The 22,587-nt window shown below is 44.6% G+C and overlaps 1 protein-coding gene across 1 annotated transcript; it reads right to left on the reverse strand.

The window, feature by feature from the left end:
- Nucleotides 1-103: 103 nt before the first annotated feature.
- On the reverse strand, nucleotides 104-22,266 carry Ppp1cc (protein phosphatase 1 catalytic subunit gamma). Its single transcript, XM_008839401.3, has 8 exons — nucleotides 21,926-22,266; nucleotides 10,043-10,174; nucleotides 9,085-9,315; nucleotides 4,616-4,720; nucleotides 3,143-3,366; nucleotides 2,809-2,943; nucleotides 1,127-1,187; nucleotides 104-232 (listed from the first exon to the last, which is right to left on the reverse strand). Exons 1-8 carry the CDS (start codon nucleotides 21,978-21,980, stop codon nucleotides 162-164), a joined length of 1,014 nt encoding a protein of 337 aa, XP_008837623.1. The 5' UTR covers nucleotides 21,981-22,266; the 3' UTR covers nucleotides 104-161.
- Nucleotides 22,267-22,587: the final 321 nt, after the last annotated feature.

Genomic DNA, 22,587 nt, shown 5'->3' on the forward strand with positions numbered 1-22,587 from the left:
GTTGAAACAGATTTCTTTTTAACAGATCGTAGTTTAAAAAAGTCATAGATACTGTGAGTTCTGTATAAACTGGTGGACAGCAAGTTAGTTCCTTTGTTTTGATTTATAAGCCTCAACTTCACCGCAGAATAAAGAATGTAGGCCAAAGAAAGCATAATCGGTCACTCGTATAGAACAGTATTGTTTCTATAATTTGAAGCTTTCTGAATGGATGGGTTCAGGCCTGATCCAACTGTAAAAAGATTACTTAATGAATAGACTATATGGAAATTGTACAAAATGTCATTAACTTTCATCATTAATAGTTTAACCAGCACTATATTACTAACTGCTATTTAAAATAAAAACTTGCTTCTGAGTCCCCACAGAGGTGGTGGCCTGTGTACACAGCCGGCCAGCCTATATTCAGGGGTGTGTCAATACACAGTCCGACAGAAACTTTGGCTTTAGGAAGGATTCACAAACATTTAAAGAATGGCTTTAATCATTTTAAGTGTACGGTAGGTAGGGAGTGTGCTTTAATTAAATACACATCTTAGCAGTGCTGCTGGCAGGGAGTTACTCCTGCTGCTGAGAGCCATGAGAACTAGTTTGTACATGACAAGACGATGAGGAGGAAGGAAGCAATCCCTTTGAAACAAAACTGGAAAATTAAAAAATTATTCACAGTGGTTCATATCAACAGTATGCATTTATGACAATAACATGTACAGATCAGAGCACCCTAGGGCTCTCTTTATATCCTAAAGAAAACAATCATTTACATTATTCAACATTTATACTAAATTTTAAAAAAAAGAGCAATTGTACACTTTCCCTTCAGACAGGATAAACTGTCCCGAGGTGTACAGCTTAACACCATCATTAAAGTGTTTTGCAAAAGAAATAGGGAATTAAAAAACAAAAACACTTTTTTGGGAATGAAGCAACTTCCACTTGCTGTTATAACCAGCAAATGCCATTCAGTAAATCAAAACCAGGAGGGCCCCCACGGACACAGGTCTATCTGAACAAGCTGACCAGTACACATTACAGTTTAAAAATCAAGGTTATATACTCTATGTTGCAAGTCCCAACTAGGCAGTGTCAAATGACATCTATTTCTTTGCTTGCTTTGTGATCATACCCCTTGGAGGTGTGACGGGTCTTGTAGCATTTGGCTTCTTTTTCTCTGCAGGCTTTAGAATCTGGAAAGATTAAAAAGACACTGAGCACTTTAGGAAATACACTCAATCCAAAATCTTTGTTGTTGCTTAAGACAGGGTCTCAACTGTGTAGTTGTACCTGACCTAGAACACAAGAGATTTACTTGGCTCAACCCAAAATCTTAAAGCTTTCCAATCCCATTCAGATCTTTTGTTCAGAAAGGTTTCTGGCTGGTTAAAACACTGCCCCCACATTCTTTTTAAAAAACTATTCTTGGGGCTGGATAGATGGCTCAGTGGTTAAGAGCACCAACTGCTCTTACAGAGGACCCGGGTTCAATTCCCAGCACCCTGATATCGTGGCTACGAACCGTCCTTAACTCCAGTTCCAGGGGAATCTGAAGCCTTCTTCTGATGTCCATGGCACTGCACGACATGGGTGCAGTCACATACATGCAGGCAATACACTCGTACACATAAAATAAAAATACAAAAAAAATTTTTTTAATTTCTTATTTATTGCTTTTATTTTATATGAGTACTGCCTGCATGTGTCTAAGTGCACCAGTGTCATACAATGCCCATGGAGTTCAGTAGAGGGTGTTGGGTCCCCTGGAACTGGAGTTATGAACGGTTGTTAGCGGCCATGTGGGTGCTAGGACTTGAACTCAGGTCCTCTGCAAGAGCCACCAGTGCTCCTAACTGCTGAGCCATCTCTCCAGCTCCCTGCCCCTACACTCTGAACATCCCACTAGCATATAAACACAGACCAAGCCAGAATGAGAACATTTTGTAAGAAATGGCATGATATACATATATATAAAACATAGGCCAATTATTCTGTCTGGGTAGCAACAAATTGAGTTCAGAGATCCTCTTGCTCCCTCTCCCAAGCCTGGTCTGTTGAAAAGCCCTTCTCTACCCCCATGGTGTTCTTGCAGTCTTTGGGAAGTTCTTCCCAGGAAGCAGTGGAAGAACTGCTTTAATTCACGTGGCTGACATCTACCTCATGATTTCCAAGGCTACATTTACAATCATGACTGAGTGAGCTTGAAACGGGTCAAGTCTATCATGGGAAACAAAAAAGAGAAAGACTGAGGCCAACTTGCAGCATCAACAGCTGATGTCACAGTATTTTCTCAAGGCTTGGTAGAGCTAAGAACAGAGCAAAGCAGGTGAAACTAGTCATATCAACAGGTGCACCGGGGATGATTTAATTAGGGTTTTATATTTACAGTAGGAAAGGAGTAAATATAGAAGTAATATACTGTTTTGCTTTTACTTATTTAAATAACTCAACTACAACTTAAGTTCAAAACTGGGGGAAAGGTTCCAGGTTTTTTTCTTTTTTTTTAAAATTTTATTATTTTTATTTTATGTGCATGCATGTATTGCCTGCATGTAGGTAAGTGCACCCGTGTCATGCAGTGCCCGCGGAGGTCAGAAGAAGCTGCCAGATCCCCTGGGACTGGAGTTACGGACAGTTGTTAGCTGCCATGTGGGTGCTGGGATTTGAACCCGGGTCTTCTGCAAGAACAACCAGTGTTCTTAACTGCTGAGCCATCTCTCCAGCCCCGAGGTTCCAGGTTTTTGAACAGTAACACTGTTTCTTTGGAGGTCAGCAGTTTGCAAGCTAAGGAAAGGCCGCACTGCCCAGCTCTACCTGGAAGGAGCACATGAGGGTTTCATCCACGCTCATCATGGCGCCTGCATTGTCAAACTCGCCACAGTAATTGGGTGCCGAAAACAGAGTGACCAACTGCCTCTTTGCAAAAAATTCGTATCCATCTTCAACCACCTTGGGGAGAAAATTTTTCTCAGTGTAAGTAGGTAAGAATTTTAGGTAAAACCACTCTTTAGTTTCCCGCTGAGCTTGATCCTATAGGTCATTTCCAGACACATTGTATAAATAAGCCATACCTACCCACCAAAATCAACAAGGAGAATCTGCTCACACACATGCTCGTAAGTGTACATGTAAAATTCAAAATCAATACCTGATGGGCTCTACATATAAGATCCAAATCATGCTTATGGAGAAATTTTGCAACCACTTCTGCACCAAATGTGAAGGACACTCCTCTGTCATTTTCACCCCAGCCTAAGACATCTTTATCGGGGTCAGACCACAAAAGATCACAAAGAAGACCTTGATCTGGTACATCAGTTGGTCTCATAATTCGCCGAATCTGCTCCATAGACTGAAGATCTGGTGATAAACCTATTGAATAAGAAGAAAAAAGTGAAGAAAGCAGAACTATTAAAACCACCGATCTGTGCAGTTCTGTTTACTTCATTTTGGTGAAAACAGCAAAATGTCACAAAATGAATTAATGTGCACAAGAATTTACTTTCTTGGAAAACCTGTAGGGTATGGTATGTTTACACACCAGTGACAGTTACCTCCACACAGAATCCTACAAAGTAACACTGGGTGACTCTAAACCATGCTCCTCTGCATGCCTCCCTAGCTGAATAAGGAACAATGGACACACTGATGTCATCACTATGGAGTGGTGTGTAAATGTGACTATGATGATCAGCTGTAAGGCTGAGCCTCTGCTGTCCTGGGCTCTGGCCAGCCATGATGCAGCCTGTTCTCACCTGAGTCAAAACTCTCAAACCCCAATGTACACAGCCAGTGCAACCACAGAGCAGAGACCTTGCTTCATTAACATATTATGTTGGATCTCCACTTGCGGACCCAAGCCCTAGCTGACCTGAAACTGGCTATGTAGACCAGGATGGCCTTGATCTCAGAGAACTGTCTGCCTCTGTTAAGATTAAAGGCATGTGCCAACGCGCCTGGACCTTATGTTATTTTTAAAAAATTGTTATTTTTTATGGGTATGAGTATATTGCCTGCATGTGTAAATGCACTGGTGTCGTGCAACGATCACAGAGGTCAGAAGACATCATATCCCCTGGAACTGGAGTTATGAACAGTTGTTAGCCACATTGTGGTGCTGGGAATTGAATCCAAGTCCTTTGCAAGAGCAGTCAGTGCTCTTAACCACTTAGTCATCTCTTCTGTCCCTTATGTTAGTTTTTTTGATGAGAACTTAATTTCTGAACCTCTTCTCCCACAAACTCCAACATCTTTGCAATTTCCTTATTACCTCACACACAGCAGTGAACAAAACGAAACAGCTTTTATAAAGAATCCCAGTCAGAAAGGTTCAGAAAGAGCAAAAGTAGATCACAAGCAAACACACAGCTCAGCAGATTAACTGTAGCTCAGTTTACATTTAAAAATACTAAATGTTCTATTTCCAATCCAGTACTCCCTGTAACCAATCAACTGCTTCTCTCAGACTTCCACACAAATTACCCTGGTTGTGTCACTGTGGGCAAGCTGTAACACAGGAATGATCTGACAGAGGTGGTCCTCCCCAGTGAACATTCTCTGCACTGGTTCCACCTTTCAGAAGGAATCTGAACCTACTTGGGTTAATAAGTCAGCCACATACCTCCATGACAGCAGAATATCTTCTCATCCACGATGGCTGCTATCGGTAAGCAGTTAAAACAGTCTGTAAACGTTTTCCACAGTTTAATGTTGTATCTTCTTTTACCTGTAAAAATATAGGATGGCTAGATCACCGCCCTGCAGCTTTACTCTTAGGCCCATCTGTAGATTTTTGTTTTTGAAACAGGATCTCCCTGTAGCCCTAGTTGGCCTGGGCCTCAAACTCAGAGATCCACCTGCCTCTGTGCTAGGATTAAAGGCATGTGCCACCACGCCCAGCTCATCTTTTAAATTTTTTAATCTATTCTATTCTATTCTATTCTATTCTATTCTATTCTATCTATCAATCTATCTAATCTATCTATCTATCAATTAATCAATCAATCATCTATCTATCTACTTACCTATCTATGTGTGTGCACCTGTGCCATGGAAATCAGAACAACTTGGAATTGGTTCTCTCCTTCTGCCATGTGGGTCCCAGGAACAGAACTGAGATTTTCAGGCTTGGCAGCCAGCACATTTACTGGCTGAGCCATCTCACTGGCCCAAGGATCTTGTTGTTATATCCTGGAGGTTTCAGAATGGCCAGCTACACAGCTATATGACATGTGAAGATATCTTATCTAGGGACAGTGATTTATATTTCCACACGAAATACTTAAAAATTCCATCGAAGTGCGAAAACAGAATTTTAGATAGGGACTGCCATCAAATTCTCAATTAGTGGGTAGCACCCATTCTGTTTGAATCTCATCACATGGGGAGCTCCTGAGTTCTAAGACAATTATGGCCAACTTTTCACATGCCATCACCATCTTCCTTCTGAGGAATCCCAAGTGTTAATATCTACTGCCACTACTACTTCAAAAGGAGGCAGTGATTCCAGAGGATGCAGCCTGCTCACTGCAGGCACGTCAGAATGTTCATGTCTAACAGTCTGTACGTACCCAGAACATTCCATGTCCCCTCAACCACATGTCAGAAGGGTGCTCTTTAGCAGCAAAAAGTCATGTTTTGAATTAAAAACTCATTCATAAACCTTGGTAAGTACCAAGTTCTCTTAATTGGCTGAGGATTGCCTAATGTACCCCCCGCCCCAGGTCTTCCTGCATTTCAAGCATCACCTTTGTTCCTACACTAAGACTCTGCCCTTAGTTGCTGCCTTCTTCATCAGTGGAACAGAGGGACATCCAATGGTCTAGAGTGGTCCCACTCCTTCAAGTTACAGCAGGGGGTGCTGGAGAGATGGCTCAAGTGCTTGAAAGCACTGGCTGTTCTCTCAGAGGACCTGGGTTCAGTTCCTAACTGAACAACAGCCTGTTAACTCCAGTTCCAGGGGATCTGATGCCCTCTTCTGACTTTCACAGGCATTGCATGGCATGGGTGCACTTACATACAAGCAGGCAGTACACTCATACACACAAAATTAATAAAATACTTTTAAAAATGCTGGGCGTGGTGGCACATACCTTAATCACAGCACTCAGGAGGCAGAGGCAGGCAGCAGATCTCTGTGAGTTCTAGGCCAGCCTGGTCTATATAAAGTTTCAAGCCAGCTGGGGTTATGGGGAGACGCTGTCTCAAAAAAGACCAAAAAAAAAAAGTTACAGCAGGCCTAGCAACAGAGTTTCTGAGCCACAGCTTGAGTCAGGCAGACCAGGGCAGGGGCAAACACCCAGCTACTCCTCTGCAGGAGTCAAGTCTCTCCTCTTCTTGGGCTCTGGATGTTCAGGGACTAAGACCACGCATCACCCGAGAGGCTACAAATTCCCTCTGTCCCACACATTGTCCTTCCCTGGAGGAAGATTAAATTTCTCCTGACAAAAGGCTAAAGGGAACCTGTGTATAGCCAACACAGCTGATAGTAATGACAACTCAGAAACCAAGGCCAGATGGCCTTGACCCCTATTTCAAAAGCCATCAGGTCCCCTCTCTGTTCTCTGCTGAAGCTTGGTTTCTGAGCTGCCTCCCCTTGGCTTCCCTGGGGGCTGCTGCCTTCTCTGTGCCCCGTGCAGCACTGTCTACTAACTCCTCTGGAGCTGACTCCAGTTCCACTCCAACTCCTCTATCTTTCATTTATGTTGGTGGTCTACCAAAAGCCAGTTTTGCTTTCCTTTGCTTATTGCCTCTGGGCATCTCTAACTCTGAGGCTACTCTCCCTTTTGTCTACACTCCTCCCAAAGGCCACCTTGAACCACTAGGAACAGATGGCTCCCCAAAGGTAAATGCTAAGACCCCCCAAGCTTTCAAATCCCAGATTCTGAGCCAGAGGCTGTAATAAGGTCTCAAGGCAGCTCCACTGGGCATAAGAACCAGTGAGCACTCCTGTTTCCCTAACAACAAACACCAACGCCTTTGCCACATTACTTTAAAAAAACTAAAGGGGTACTGAAGAGGACATACAACACTTGGAAATACGCCTATGACTTAAAGTAGTGGTTTTTAAATTGTTCCATGGAAATCTACATGAATAACCCTTTTCATTTCATTAAAATTATCAACAATTTTTTTTTTAAAGTGCCTTTGAGCACTCAAGAGGGCAGCTTCCTATGTCAAGGGTATCTTTATGCTCTCAAGTCAGGCAGCTGGGGAACATACACCCACTGGGAGGTGAAACGGGGGAGGGCATACAAAAGGTGTCCTGAAGATTATACAGCAGGCAAAGCTGGTATCAACCAACACTGATCTAAAGCCATTTTAAAGGTCACTGTGTTACTTACAAACAGAAACTGCCACCACTCAAACATAAGGCTATACATCAAAGAGACCAACAACTTGCAGAAGTTGGTTCTCTCTTCTCTACCATGTGGGTCCTGGGGATTGAACTCAGACCACCAGGCTTGATGGCAAGCTCTTCATCTAAGCAGCTTTTAATTTCACCACCCAAGAGTACCTATGACCCCTCCCGGATATCTTACCCATTGCACCACAAGGTCATGGACCTTTGAAGTAAACCAGACATGGGAAGGTGGCTGTAGGAGGGTTAAGTCTGAGTGTAGCCAGCTCTACAATTGAGGTGAGAAAACACCATGTTCTCAGTGCAAGCTGGGTGCTGCTGAGAGTAGACACTGCCAGCCCTCACCAACTGGGCTGGCTTTATCACAAATTGTATATGTATGCTCCACCACATTAGCAAATGCTAAGTCACCTGACTTCTTCAACAGCCCTTCCTCCACTCCAACCTAAACCCCCTCTTCTTTCCTGGCAGAAATGCTGAGCACAAAGGATGGTAGAGGCAAGGATTTAAAATTTGTGACAGTTTATATTTGCTTAGAATCCAAATCCTCTACCAAAGAAAGTCAAGGCTTTGGGAATGTAATTTGTCAACAATGAGCTCAAATTTCAGCTTCTCTAGGCAACTCAGAGTTAGTATGAGGTGTGTGTTTGCACCCCAGAAATCAGGAAGCTGAGGTAGGAGGAGCACCACAAGATCGAGGCTGACCTGGACTACATAGTAAGAACATCTCAAGACAAGGGAAAATAATTCAAAATAGGTCAAAATATACAAAAAGTTACTGTTAAAAAAACACAAAACAAAACTAAGGTCAGCAAGATGGCTCAATAGGAAAACTGTTGCTGTGTTAAGCCTGGCAACCTGAGTTTGATCTCTGGAAAACAAGTAGAGGTGGAAGAAAACTCGACCCTCAAGTTTTCTCCTGATCTATGCTGTCTGAGGCACATACCCCTCCCACCTCACACACACACACAAATTTAAAAAAAAAAATAGCATTTAGATTTAAAAAGTATTTTGCCTTTTCCATTCAGGACAGTTTAAAAAAAGTTAATGCATTTTTTTTTCTAAGTACAGATGTGCTACAGGAAAACTACAATATACATCCAAAAAACAAATTGCTTTGACACTGCAAGATTCTACTTACACAACATTCCCCAGAAAGGAGAAGTTATCCAGAGCAGACCAATGCTGCATGGGGCTGCAGTGCTGCTGCCCAACTCAATTTCTGACAAACCAATGACTTGTGTTAGACAGATGGGTTGTATGGAAGGAAATGTCTCAATGAATTGTGAAAAACAAAGGAATTTGGACAGGTTCTCAGAATTGCACTAAGAATAGTCATGTGCCACACTGCAACAGTGACCTTTTCAGCACCTGGGTCCAGGGCAGCACTCACTTTCTACCTTAGGAAATAGGAGAAATAGGCATGGTGGCACATCGCTTTGGCCCCAGCACCTGGGAGGCACAGGCAGGCAGATCTCTGTGAGTTTGAGGCCAGCCTGGTCTACATAGTGAGTTCCAGGCCAGTTGGGGCTACAGGGAGATACTGTCTCAAAAGGACCCCCCCCCCAAAAGGCCAAAAAATAAAATAAGAGAAAAGCAGGTGAACCAAAGAACATAGATGGTGACGCTATATCTAAACTTTCAACCAATCTAAGAAAAGCAACCACGGCTCAGCTGATGCCAAAGGACCTTTGTCAAGCCATGTGTCCTTATACGTAGGAAGTACTTACATTCATCGTAAAATCCATAAATTCTATTGATGCTGGCACACTCATGGTTCCCTCTGAGAAGAAAAAAGTTCTCCGGGTATTTGATTTTATAGGCCAGTAAGAGGCAGATTGTCTCCAGTGACTGCTTCCCCCTGTCCACGTAGTCCCCAAGAAACAGATAGTTGCTTTCTGGTGGGAAGCCACCATATTCAAACAGTCGAAGCAGATCATAGTACTGCCCGTGGATGTCACCTGGAGATGAGAATGTCATCAGTGCTGCCATCTGCACAGCTCAGCCCATTGACAAAGCTTTGGCAAGATTCCTTTAAGCCTTCATTGCAGTGGCAAGGGCTTCTGACAGTAAGAGCTTGATAGCTGACACTGTTAATCTTGTACCAAATTTAGTTCAACTGACCATAAGTTTACGAGAACATGTATGTCCAGGAGCTCCCCCCCCACAAAATTCAACTAATTAACTTTGTGGTAGAGTATCATGTCTCTGCATGCCTTCTTGCCAAGTAACTCCGTTCCCTTTCAAGTCAGCTGATCACCGGCAGATCTCAGCCTCAGAGGCCTATGTCAGCAGACAGTCTCTGAGTATCAACTTCTTTCAACTTCTGCCAGATAAAACCATAGAGCATCTCACTTCAAACGACCTGCGGAGTCAAAGATGCTAGAACATCTCAACACTCACACTAGCTGTGTAGTTTTTACAGCGCATGTAGAAAGGACCTGCTGCTACTCTGTACAGAAGTGCAAGACAAACCATACCAGACCAAGTTCCCTTTTTAACTGTAGTGCTCATAACCTTTCAAAGGAACAACTTTTAAAAACCCCAAAGCAAGAAACAGAATCTACACTGATTCTACAGCTACTATTTTCACTTGAGGTTATTACTCAGTATGAAGGTCACCTACATGTCCTTGACCTCAGGTGATGGTCAGCTGTGTACACAAAGGTAAATTAGTGCTGCACTTACCACATATCTTGAGTGGTGCTTCAAGTTCTAGCAGGATAGGTTGACTGAGGAAGATCTCTCGAGACTTCAGGCACAGTCCTCGGATTTCATTCTCCTGTAGCTGGACATTCTTACCTGGCTTGGACCCTCTCACTGCAGGAGAGAAAACATCATCAGCAGTCAAAGCCAACCTCACATAAAATGTTAAGTGCCCAGGAAAATGTAAGTTAGATGGATGGGAAACTGAGATGAAACTTTCTGGTTGGTCATGATTTGAAATGGAATCTAAAGATGGCAGGCAAGCATTTAAAAAAGCTGAATCCTGGGCTGGAGAGAAGGCTCAGTAGTTAAGAGCACTGACTGCTCTTGCAGGGGACCTGGATTCGATTCCCAGCACCCACATGGCAGCTACAAACCATCCTTAACTCCAGTTCCAGGGGAATCCGAAGCCCTCTTCTGACCTCCGCGGCACTGCACGACACAGGTACACTCACATATATGCAGGCAATACACTCATACACATAAAATAAAAATAATAAATATTTAAAAAAAGAGAAAAGCTGAATCCTTCAAGTCAAGTAAGATATACCCCCCTCCCACAGCAACCTCAGCAGAGGTCTATTTGGCCCTGCCTGTGAAGATGTACCTGAGTGAGTCCCATTCCCTGCTCATGGCTCCTAGTCTCACTCTGTGCCACATCCAACACAAACAAGTAGCCTTGCCTACCAGGACAGCACTTTCTGCCTCCAAGCTTCTTTAAGGTGAGAATGAACTCACAGATGTCACATTGTCATCAAATCTGTCCTTAGACCTATTTAATTCAAAATGTTAGAAATGCTCAGAACTTTCTGCCTTCATTCATTGGTCTCTCATTATGAAAGTCTGAGTGCCCTTTGTATTTCATTAAAAAAAAAATGCTGTATGGGCTGGGAGATAGCCTTACATAGGACCTAAGTTTGAACCCCAGAACAAAAAATAATTAGTCCTGGCAGAGCACACCTGTAATGCCAGTGCTCGAGAGACAGAGACAAGCAGATCTCTGGGGCCAAGCCTACATGAAAAGCTCCAGGTCAATGAGATCCTGTCTCAAAACACAAAGTAGACAGTTTCCGAGTTATTATGACAGGCCAGGTTGTCCTCTGGCCTCTGCACATATCCACATGCGCATACAAGAAAACCCAGTGGTTCTTTGTATATATTTTGTTGCATCCTCTCTAGGCTGCAATTATATTTACGATCATGCTTGTGCACAACAGAGAAAGTCAGAGTATACTAAGAGAAAGGTCTCCCAGACATCTGAACAGATGAAAACCCAATGGAAGAACTCACACAGCACCAGGAATGGCAACTACTAAGCTGGGGGTCAGAGCATGGAACTCTGCTCACCACCCTCAGGGAAGGCCTTCCAACAGCCCACCTGTCAGGAAGCAGGGGCAAGGCAATTAAGACACCTGTTTGGGTTCCAGTTATAACAGATATGACAGTGATTAAGCAAGGATTAAAGAAACAGCTCTGAACTGCTGAATGGACCTATATCTACAGTGACACAGTGACCCCTTCTGGAAATGGCAAGTCAGAAGGGCTGCTTACTGGCCACGTCTACTTGGTACAGAAGCTCGCTTACCCTCACTGTGCTTGTATTCAAGACTCTGCATGTTTATGCAAAAGATTGATAGAGATGGGCATTCTCTGAACTAAAGTAAAATATAGCATCAGACTAAGGAAGAAATTGAGGCTGCATCTTTTCACCATTAAACCAGTATCAACTGATTTTCTTTTAGAAGAACTGCAAAATCCAGAATAAATTATTTAGCTAGTTTAAATCTTGTTGGTTTGGGAGACTTGACATTAAAATTATTATTTGGCCTAACAGCTAAGTAACAACAAAAAGTCTACTGGGTTTGCTGTAGTTTTCTGTTCTGTAAACATCTAGGTAACTATAAAACAGAGTAATAAAAATTTCTCCAGTGAAAGAAACATTTTTCAATTCAAGGCTGCATCCCACGTTTGAGAAACAGCACCCGAGAGAAAGCTGGCCTTCAGCCTGCGTGGCCACAGAACCCCAAACTTCTCTGAAGGAACAAATTGAGCAGAAGTAGAACAGTGTGTAAAGCAACATTTTTCCAATGAAAAACGATAAGCAAGAAAAGACAAGGAAGAACAAACTCAAAGTACAAAAGAGAAAACTGAGACAGGACTGAGAGCCTGTTAGGAAGCTGAACGGGCTCTACAGAGCTCTAGGACAATCACTTGACTATAAATATAACTCAACTAAAAGATGGCTGCTGGTCTTCCCTCCCTCTTTGTGTGTGTACATATATACACATCAGGAGAGGGCGTGCAAGTGTCTCTTGTAGACTAGGCTGGGTGATGTCACTGAAAATGACCTTGACTATGGGTGTACATGACCCCTCAGGCTTGTGTTTTAAGGGAAAGTAAACTGGCAGTAAATCTTTGAGGAAAGACAGCAAACACACAACAGCAACCAAGCAACAAAAGCATTCTTTTCCATCAGAATATCAGCAATTTTCTGTAGACAACCAAAAAAACTCAAAAAAGCACTCCTGGTGGAAAGATAGTGGGATCTCTGCCTCAATAGCCAGAAAACTCCAATCACTAATGATTCTATAAGTCAGCCGGAAACCTGGGCAAACTGCCCAGCAGAAAACTTTATTTTTGGCTAGGAGGGAACTCCTGGATGCTTCTGGTTTCAATAGGAATTTTCTTCAGCAGAGTTCCACACCTGGGAATGAGAGGCCCATTCTTAAGTCTTTAAGGAGACTCTACATTTGATTTATAATTGGATAGCTGAAAGGCCTTGCTGTGCTGTGCTCTATGATGCTACTGCAGAAAGACTGATGTCAATGTACATTTCTTCCTTGGTTCTGAGAGCTTCCACTGACACCTTTAGATACTGTATGATAGTTTTAGTTCTTAATCTGTTTTTTCTTTTGACACAGGGTCTCACTATGTAGCTACATGATCCTCTTCCAGTAGCCCTGTGCCAGCCTCCCTCCCCACAATTCCAAGTGAGCAGCACCCTATCTGGCTTATTTTTCAGTTTATTCTGAATGGGAAAGGAGTTCAGATATTACTAAAAAGCAATACTAACAATTTTACTACTTTTACTTTTTTCCAGACAGTCTCTCCTTGTAGCTCAGCTGGCCTGGAACTCCCTAGACCAGGCTGCCCTAGTTCTAAGATCCTCCTGCCTCTGCCTCCTAGTGCTGGGATTAAAGGCGTGCACCACCATGCCCTGCAATACTAGAAATTTTAAAGTTCTTAATGAGATGTATATTTTCTTCCTGAACAAATACAGATTGACTACATCTAAAGAATGGTGTTCAACGTTCAGTAGCACAGCTTCAAAGCTTCTTAAATGCCATAACTCAAGGGGAAACAAATTATAAAAGCAGCCAGTGCTACAGCACCTTCCACAGCCCAGACTTCCCTTTGCCCTAGTGAAGACTCCCCCCTCCTGGAGTGTGTACCCCACCTTTTGAACTGCTCTCACAACACCTGGTCGCCATCCATCAAGCACTGTTCTTTGTATAATAACTGTCAGTTCAACTCTGCCTGTTCAGGGGTCTCCCAGTAGACTACAGCAACCCTCTCTTCGGTATGCAAACCAGGCAGGGCACAGCAAGTGCTCACAATCTATTACGGGAAGCCTGGATCAATCTTTCCTGTGACTTGAGGCTTTAGAATTAACACACACACCAGACTACATTCTTCAAAATGGGTTTGGCAGTCCAAGTAGGTGTTTCTTAAAAGTTGCCAAATCAAGCCAGGCGTGGTGGTACACACCCTTAGCCCCAGCACTGAGGAGGCAGAGGCAGATGGATCTCTGTGAGTTCAAGGCCAGCCTGGTCTACAAAGTTCCCAGGCCAGCTGGGGCTACAGGGAGACCATCTCAAAAAGAACAACAAAAAAAAAGTTGCCAAATCAGCAAATAACATAAAAATCCACTTTAGTTCCCTCAGCATCCATCAAACAGAATCAAACAGAATGATTTCTTCATTGTAGCTAACACTCATCATCTACTGTCTGCCAGCACTGTGCTAGGTAGGGACTATTCACTACCCCTGGCTCCCAGTCAGGGGCTAGAGACCAGTGACTAGCTCCAAGGCCACAGGGCATGCAAGAACCTTCCCTTAAGCATGTGCTAGATAGAACTAAGCTTCCAAATCAAAGGAGTTGTCACAGGACATACTACTGAGACACCAATACAGTCACTACCCTAAGAAAATTTATGTGATGGGGGCAGAAAAACCCTAATGCACCCTTTACAACAGGGGAGCACTAAATGACTGAGACATGGAACCCATTAAAGATAATCAAAACTAGCTGGGTGTGGTGGTACATAGCAGAGGCAGAGGCAGATGATCTCTTGAGATCAAGGCCAACTGGGGCTACAGGGAGACCCTGTCTCAAAAAGACCAAAAACCAAAAAGATGACCAATACTTATGTTCCAAACACTTAGTAGAACAGCTGTTAAGCACTTGTGTGTGCCAGGCTGAAGTGCTCGGTACCTCAGCAACACAAGAGGACAAGAGCCATGCATCCTCTGAAGCTTACTTACATCCTTGTGGGGTAATGGATAGACTCTGAAACTGCTACAGTTAAAAATAAACTCTGTGACTAGAACTACCCCTCCATCTTGAAAACAATGCCTTCCATACGATTCAGAAAATACAAAAGCCTGAATTTTTATCACTATTAGCCACAAAGAAACTAAACAGTGAAGCTCTGCTCAGATCCACCAACATTTCTCCACTGTGAGGAAAGCCACAGAAAGGAGATCTTTGATGGGAACCTAGGGGTTGTGATCTCATGACACTTTCTGAGTAGCAGTTCAGAATCTGCAGAAAAGAGCTTTTATAAACGAGCCAGGCATGGTAGCATACACCTTTAGTCCCAGCACTTGGGAGGCAGAGGCCAGCCTGGTCTACACAGCAAGTTCCAGGCCAGCTGGGGCTGCAGGGAGACCATCTCAAAAAGGCCAAAAAAAAGTTTCAATAAACAAATGCCTATGGGATCTCAAATACCCCAATGAGGAAGAGAAGATTCTCAGGACAGGGTCTGAGAAGGCTAAACACCCTGGCCCTGCAGGAAATAAACCATAGCCATATGGACAGCAGTAGGCAATGCATTACAGTATCACCATAGACTCAAAGTGCAGTTTTTTAGTAAATGTGTTTATTTATCTGACTACAAGACCAGAGGGAGAGATTGATAAGTGTACTCTGGTGGCTAACAGCAAAGGTTGCTGTGAGGAACTGATGTGGTTAATCTATCAGTACACCACACACACACACACACACACACACACACACACACACACAAAACCAAGCTGATTAAAGATCACAAAGAATGTTACTGACGATTCTTTACAGCCCCACATTTCTCAGACAGCAGTGACTTTCCACCCCCCCATCCCCCCAGCACAACCAAAGCAGAGTGCAGGAGGAGGCTGAGTGCTGAGACCAAAGGTTAGAAAGCCTTCTCTATAGAACTGGCAGAAGCCTTGCACAAAGCCCTGGGTCCCATCCCAGCATAAAACCAGGCATGGCAGCAGTAGGGAACACCTGTAATTCCCAGCTAGGTAGCAAAAGGCTCTGAAGTTCAAGGCCAGCCTCAAACATACAAGAATCTCCCTCTCAAAAAAAAAAAAAAAAAAAAAGTTCCAGATGAATTACTTTGGAACCCCAAACCCAAGACTAGCACAAACACAGGTGATCAGGCAGGTGGTGATCTTAACAATTTGCCTTGGTTAGGTCACTTGTGGTGGTTGCATACCTTAAGACTCAGCACTGGCAGAGGCAGGAGGATCTCTGTGATGTCAAGGTCAGCCTGGTCTGCCTAGTAAATTCCAAAGCTACATAGTAAGAACCTGCCTCAAAGAAAATCTACCTGAATGAATCACTACCCTCACGGTATCTGACAGATTTAGAAAAAGATCTCAAACCAAACCAAAAATAAATTTAGTAAATATTTTCAACACTGAACTTTTACCACAAACAATCAAATGATCTTCTACAAAACACGAAAGTCACAAAAAATTTATCAAGTGGGGCTAGAGAGGTGGCTCAGTAGTTAAGAGCACTGGCTGCTCTTGTAGAGGACCAGGGATTTGTTCCTAGCACCCACATGGTGGCTAACCACCATCGGTAACACCAGTTCTTCTGAACTCCATGGGCACTGAACAACAGAGGTGCATTTACATACATGCAGGCAATATACTTGTACACATAAAATAAAAATAAAATATGTTTAAGCACCTACATGGTTGCTAGCAACTACTCCAGTTCCAGGGGACCCAATACCCTCTTCTGACCTCCATGGGAACTGCATGACACAGGTGCACTTACATGCAGGCAATACATACATACACATTTTTTTTTTTAAATCAAGAATCCTTTTTCTTGCAGCAGGAAGAATTCTATTCCCAAACCATCAACTATTTCTGTACTACCCTTACCCAGCTGGGGTCCTGTATATTTATATTTTTAAAAGGTAGGAGGCAGGAAGAGCGGGAGTTCAGGATCATTCTCTGATACATAGGGAGTTGGAATCCAGCAAGAGATCATGTCTCAAAAGAAAAAAAGATTTAACCTTTCCACAGCTTAATACCACACATTTCAGTAAGTACAAATATCTTCTATATCTGACCCTACATATTATGAGTTTCCATTTCCTCTAAGCCTTAATGATACCCAACTCCTTGCCAGAAAAGGGGTGTCAGTGAACCTGAAACTGGAGTTGTGGGTTAAATCAAAGCCTATAAATACACCATCTTTCCTTCTTGCTTCTGACACATGACTTTGACCTTCAGGCAAAATTTCCTTCCAGAATTTCAGCTCAAAGAAACAGAATCTCTCCTTGTTTCAACCGAACAAGACTTTGGGGTTTCCTCAACCAAAGGGCAATTCCCACCCTGACATCTCTCCTTTAGTCTATAAGATCTTCTAGCAACCCCAGTATAAATCAAGTGAAGCAGTGAAGTACACATACTATCCGTCTTTTCCTCACCCAGGCTAGTGTACTGCAAAGCAGATACAGGGCCTTGAAGATAAAACCACTTCCAATTCAGCACTGACAACCATGAGCTTTGCAAGGTCAGCCCTTTAGCTTCCCCATGAGGTGGTCTCTCCTGAGCGTCCTGTCTCCTGCCCAAGACTGGACTGCCACCTTCCATCTCAACAAGCAAGGGTGATGCAGGCTTTAGGAATCATCTTTTCCACGGTATAGTTTACACTTAAAAGATCCCACTGATGTGCAGATCATTGTGAGGCAGTCCTGTCTGCCTCCTCTCAAGCGAGGTATGGGTATACACCTGCCCATGTTGGGAGGCAGACCCTCACACACACCCTTCTGTAATTCAGGAAATTAGAACTGCACAACTTGGATGTCTTTGTTAAAATGATCTACAGTGTTTTCTTTGCTCAGTTTTAAGATACCCTTAAACAACAAACTCCACTCTGTATGTCTAGGACCAGGGGCTTTGCCTTTTGAAAACACTATTTTTTTTTTTTTTAAAGGTTTCAGACTATCTGAACACCATGTTCACATAGGCCCTCAGAGAGGAAGAACTGGCAAACATTCTGCCTGTAGCCAGGGCACAGTAGCATTTAAAGCACTGAAGCAAGCAAGTCAGCAGCTTACAGTCTTGCACCGTCTTGCAGCCAGTCTGACAATGATATTTTAACACAAGAGATGTTTCTAGCAAACCAGGATGTGAAGTAAATCATAATCACTCACTGCTCAAGAAAAATGCTAGCTCTTTGTGGGGCTCAACACAAAGCAGCAGACTAAATCCGCAGCTAGTTTACTTTCTCTTTAAAAATCACTTAGGTTTTACCACACAATAATCCAATGAGATAACGACTATGCTAAGGAATAACAATCATTAACGAGCAACAAGGAAGCTGGATGAAAGAGCCAGCATGAGCCACAGGGTGATGCTCGGCTTAAAGAAATGCTACTGAGTGGATTGAGAAGCGAGCGCTCAAGATTTAAACTAACCCATTAGTTTTCCTTTTGTTTTGTTAGGCAGGGTCTCATGTATCCCAGGCTGGCATCAAATGAACTAAGTATGTACAGAGGTTAGCCTTGACCTCCCAATTCCACCTAAGTACTGAGATTACAGGTGTACACCATCACACCTGGCTAAGACCACTTTTGAGGTGACATTTTAGTCACCTTTTACTATTAATGAGCCACTTCTCAAGTTTGAAAACTCTCTGGGGAAGGGCACTATACACAGGGTCTGCTACCTAGCTCAGTTGAGCCTGGAACTTCTGAACTGCTATGCCTCAGGCTCCAGAGTGTTGAGATAGCAGAGCAGGTAAAAGCCAATCCAACAGGCCAAAGAGCAACTCCTTTTTTTTTTTTTTTTTTTTTTTATTTTCTTTTTTTGAGACAGGGTTTTCCTGTAGCCTCAGCTGACCAGGAACTCAATTATGTAGATAAACTTGTATTTCTTAACATATTTTTTAATTTTATTTATTATTTTTATTTTATGTGTATGCATGTATTGCCTGCAGGCACGTAGGTTAAGTGCACTTTGTCCTGAAATGCCTGAGGAGGACAGGAGGCTGTTGGATCCCCTGGAACTGGAGTTACAGACAGTTGTTAGTTGTTACACGGGTGCTAGTATTTGAACCCAGGTCTTCTGCAAGAACATCCAGTGTTCTTAACTGCCGAGACATCTCTCCAGCCCCAAGATCAATTCTTTAACACGTTAAAAACACCTAAGTAACAAAAACATTTTCTCCTTTTCAACATTTTTTAAAAAGTTTCATTTTTACATATTTTATGTGTGTACATGTGCATGTGTGTGGGTATACATACATTTGCCAAGTGGAAGTGTGGTAATCAGAGGACAACTTTCAGGAATCAGTTCTCTTCATCATGTTGCTCCTGGGGACTCAACTTGGATCCTCAGGATTGGCAGCAAGCACCTTTACCAGCTGAACCATCTCACCAGTCCCAAGATTTACTTAAATCTTAATTCACTAGGTAGACCAGGCTGGCCTCCAACTCAAGAGATCTGCTTGCCTCTGCCTACTAAGTGCTGAGATCAGAGGCTTATGCCACCACACCCAGCTGGGATAAGTTTTTTTTTTAAATATTTTATTCATTATTTTTATTTTGTATGTACAAGTGTACTGCCTGCATGTGAGTGTACCCATGTCGTGCAATGACGCAGAGGTCAGAAGAGGGCTTTGGATTCCCCTGGAACTGAATGGGGTTAAGGACAGTTCATAGTCACCATGCGGGTGCTGGGAATCGAACCCAGGTCCCTTGCAAGCGCAGTCAGTGCTCTTAACCACTGAACCATCTCTCCAGCCCCGGGATAGAGGTTTTGAAGGCATAACAAAAAGCAGAGATGGCCGGGCTGGTGGCGCATGCCTTTAATCCTAGCACTTGGGAGGCAGAGGCAGGCGGATCTTTTTGAGCTTGAGGCCAGCCTGGTCTACATAGTGAGTTCCAGGACAGCTAGGGCTACAAGGAGACCCTGTCTCAAAAAAAAGACAAAGCAGAGATGATCAGCATTCACTAACTTAAATGTATACATATCCTCAATGGATCATTTTCTATGGTCTCTCTGCCAAGTTTACTTCCATGAACAAACAGAAAGAAACTTAAGTACACACACACACACACACACTATGCAGCTAGCTTCTTCTCAAAGCATTTAAATGGGTTTTATCATACTAATTTCAACAAAATATTTAAAAATCTAGTCTTTGCCAGGTGTGGTGACACATGCCTTTAATCCCAGTATTCAGGAGGCAGAGGCGGATCTCTGTGAGTTCAAAGGCCAGCATTGCCTGCAAAGTGAGTTCCAGGCCAGCTGGGATTACAGAGAGACTCTGTCTCAAAAAGAAAATAGGGGGGGGGGGGGGGGAATCTAGTCTCATATGCAACATACTATGTTTTAATAAGGAATTATTAATAAGAAAAAAATACTCTCTTCTCATGTGGTCTGCTGTCATTCTTTATGGAGTATTTCTTATTTCTTATCTATAATATCACTTTGCTTTTGAGTAAAGTTTCCTTGTTACTTTGCAAGCAGGTAAGAAAAGTGGGGGAGGGGGAAAATAGGGAGCTGGGCATGCAGCTCAGTAGAATGCTTTCCTAGCAGGCATGAAGTCCTGGGTTCCATCCACAGCACCATACAAACAGGGCATGGCATACATCAGCAACCCCAGCACTTGAAGCAGGAGGATCTTGGGTTAGAGGCCAACCTGGGCTACAATGTGAGACTGTGTCCATTAAAAAAAAAGGGGGGGGGGCAGAGGGAAACTGTCAAGATGGCTCAGCCAAGCCAAGGACTATGACCTCAGTTTGATTCCCAGACCTAAATAAATGTGGAGGAGAGAACTAACTCCATCAAGTTGTCCTAAGACCTCCACATGTGCGCTGTGGCACATGTACACCCACACACAAAACAATTTTTTTTTTTTTTTTTTGGTCTTTTTGAGACAGAGTCTCCCTATAGCCCCAGATATCCTGGAACTCACTATGTAGACCAGGCTGGCCTTGAACTCACAGAGATCCGCCTGCCTCTGCCTCTGGAGTGCTGGGATTAAAGGCATGCGCCACCACACCCAGCCAACAACATTTTTTTTTAATTGGACAAATTACAGCTAAAAATATCTGCAGTTTTAAATATTAAAAATAAAATCTGGGCTGTGGATCTATCTCAATTGGTAGAGCTCTTGCTCAGCATGCAAGAGGCCAGGGTTCAACCTCCAGCACAGCAAAACCCAAGCTTGGTGGCACATGGCTATCAACCTGCATTTGGGTGGCAGAAGAGCAGAAGTTCAAGGCCAGTCCCGCTACATGAGATCCTGTCTCAATAAAACAAAAGAATAAAAGAGCGAAAACACACAAATTTCTGGTGTTTTCAGCCCGGTTACTCAGAAATATACGACCCAACTGTATTGGGCAAAAGTAGTTAAAAGTGCTGGTTCACATCAAGAATCCCAAATCAAGAAAAGAAGATCTGACTGCTTTCCAACTTAGCATTAGAAGATATGCGCTGAAATTTAAGAGGAACAGAGCTCAGTGTCTGAGTAAAATCTGAACCCCTCCCATTTCTAGGAATCCACTGCCCTCCCGCCCTCCCAAGCCCTAAAAGCAGGCCAAAACGAAAAGCTTTATTTTTAACCTTTCCTTAGCCACTGGGCATCCATCTCCTGCGTTCCTAAAGGGTTAACAGCATAACGTAGCCGGTTCTAGCTTCAGGATCCCCGGGGTTTGAAAGCTGTTAACTGTGACCTTGCAGTGACAGGGCTCTGGTGTCTTTTAAGTTTCTCCTGGGAAACACTTCCAAATAACTGTACTTACCTGGCAGGGCGCTGACAGAATGCAGAAGCGTCCCCTATCCTCATGGCAATAATCTGACGAACAAGCACGGAAAGAGCTCTGCAACGAGGCTGGGACCCGGAAAATAGGGATACAGAGATCCTCGGCACCCTTGCTGGGGCTGGGTCGGTGTGCTGAGGATGCACGTTCCAGGGAAGAGCGCGCTGAGCGCTCCGGGAGGAAGAGCGCCGGAGGGGGGGTGACTTTGGAGAGATGTAATGGAGCGGGTCTCGCTGCCCGGGAACGCGCGGACGCCGCTCTCCAAGTCGCACAGATGGGTCCCTGGACCCCGCACGACGCGGATTTAAAACGTCGGGGAAACCCACAGGGGCCCCCAAGCCCGGTGGCGCCCGTTCCCTAGACCCCGAGCCTAGCGCCTTCTGACAACGGCCGGCACCCGGAAGCTCGGTGTGGCCGGGAAAAGTGCGGCCAGGTCCAGGGCAGGCCGCGTCCTCCGGGCCGCGCCGCCGGGTCGGGGAGCGGCCGCCGCGCAGCCCCGGGCTCGCCCGATCCCGCGCCGCGCTCACCTTCCAGCAGCCGTTGGATGATGCTGTCGATGTTAAGTTTATCGATATCCGCCATCGCCGTGCCGCCGCTGACCCTGCCGGAGCGGCGCCGCCGCCGGCTCGCACCCGGGCCCCACTTGTCCTTCTTCCTCACACCACGAGCCCCGCGGGCGGTGGTGGCGGCGGCGGTGGCACCAGCAGCCGCGGCGGGTTCCCCCCCCCAGCCGCCCCGCTCCCGGCTTCCTCTTCTTCTCGCCACTGGAACCACGAGAAGAACAAAATGGCCGCCAACTCCTCAGAGCAGCCTCGGGCGGCGCACGAATGAGCGCGCGGGAGTGCATCGGCCGGCCGGGACTTCTTTGAGGGTCCACAGGGCGGCAGAGAGGGGGAGGGGCCTTGGCGGATGGGGAGGGGCTGATGGCGGATGGGGCGGGACTGGTGGCGGAGGGGCGGGGTCTGGTTGTGCTGGGCGGGACTTGGGGCGGAACCTGGGCGGAGACGGTTGAGTGGTCCTGCGTCCGCGCGCGGGATCCTTCCGCCAAACGGGCCGGGGAAATAGGCCCTCCTCGCCGGAGCATGAAGTTGCAAGGCTGGCACCGGAGAGTTGGAGCTGGGAGTTCGGAGACTGCTGTACCCTGCGAGGGTCGCGGCTCGGTCCGGTCCTGCTACTGTGGGCGGATGTC

This window comes from Nannospalax galili, unplaced genomic scaffold, assembly GCF_000622305.1.
Source record: "Nannospalax galili isolate Female #2095 unplaced genomic scaffold, S.galili_v1.0 scaffold218, whole genome shotgun sequence".
In the NCBI taxonomy this organism is placed as follows: domain Eukaryota; kingdom Metazoa; phylum Chordata; class Mammalia; order Rodentia; family Spalacidae; genus Nannospalax; species Nannospalax galili.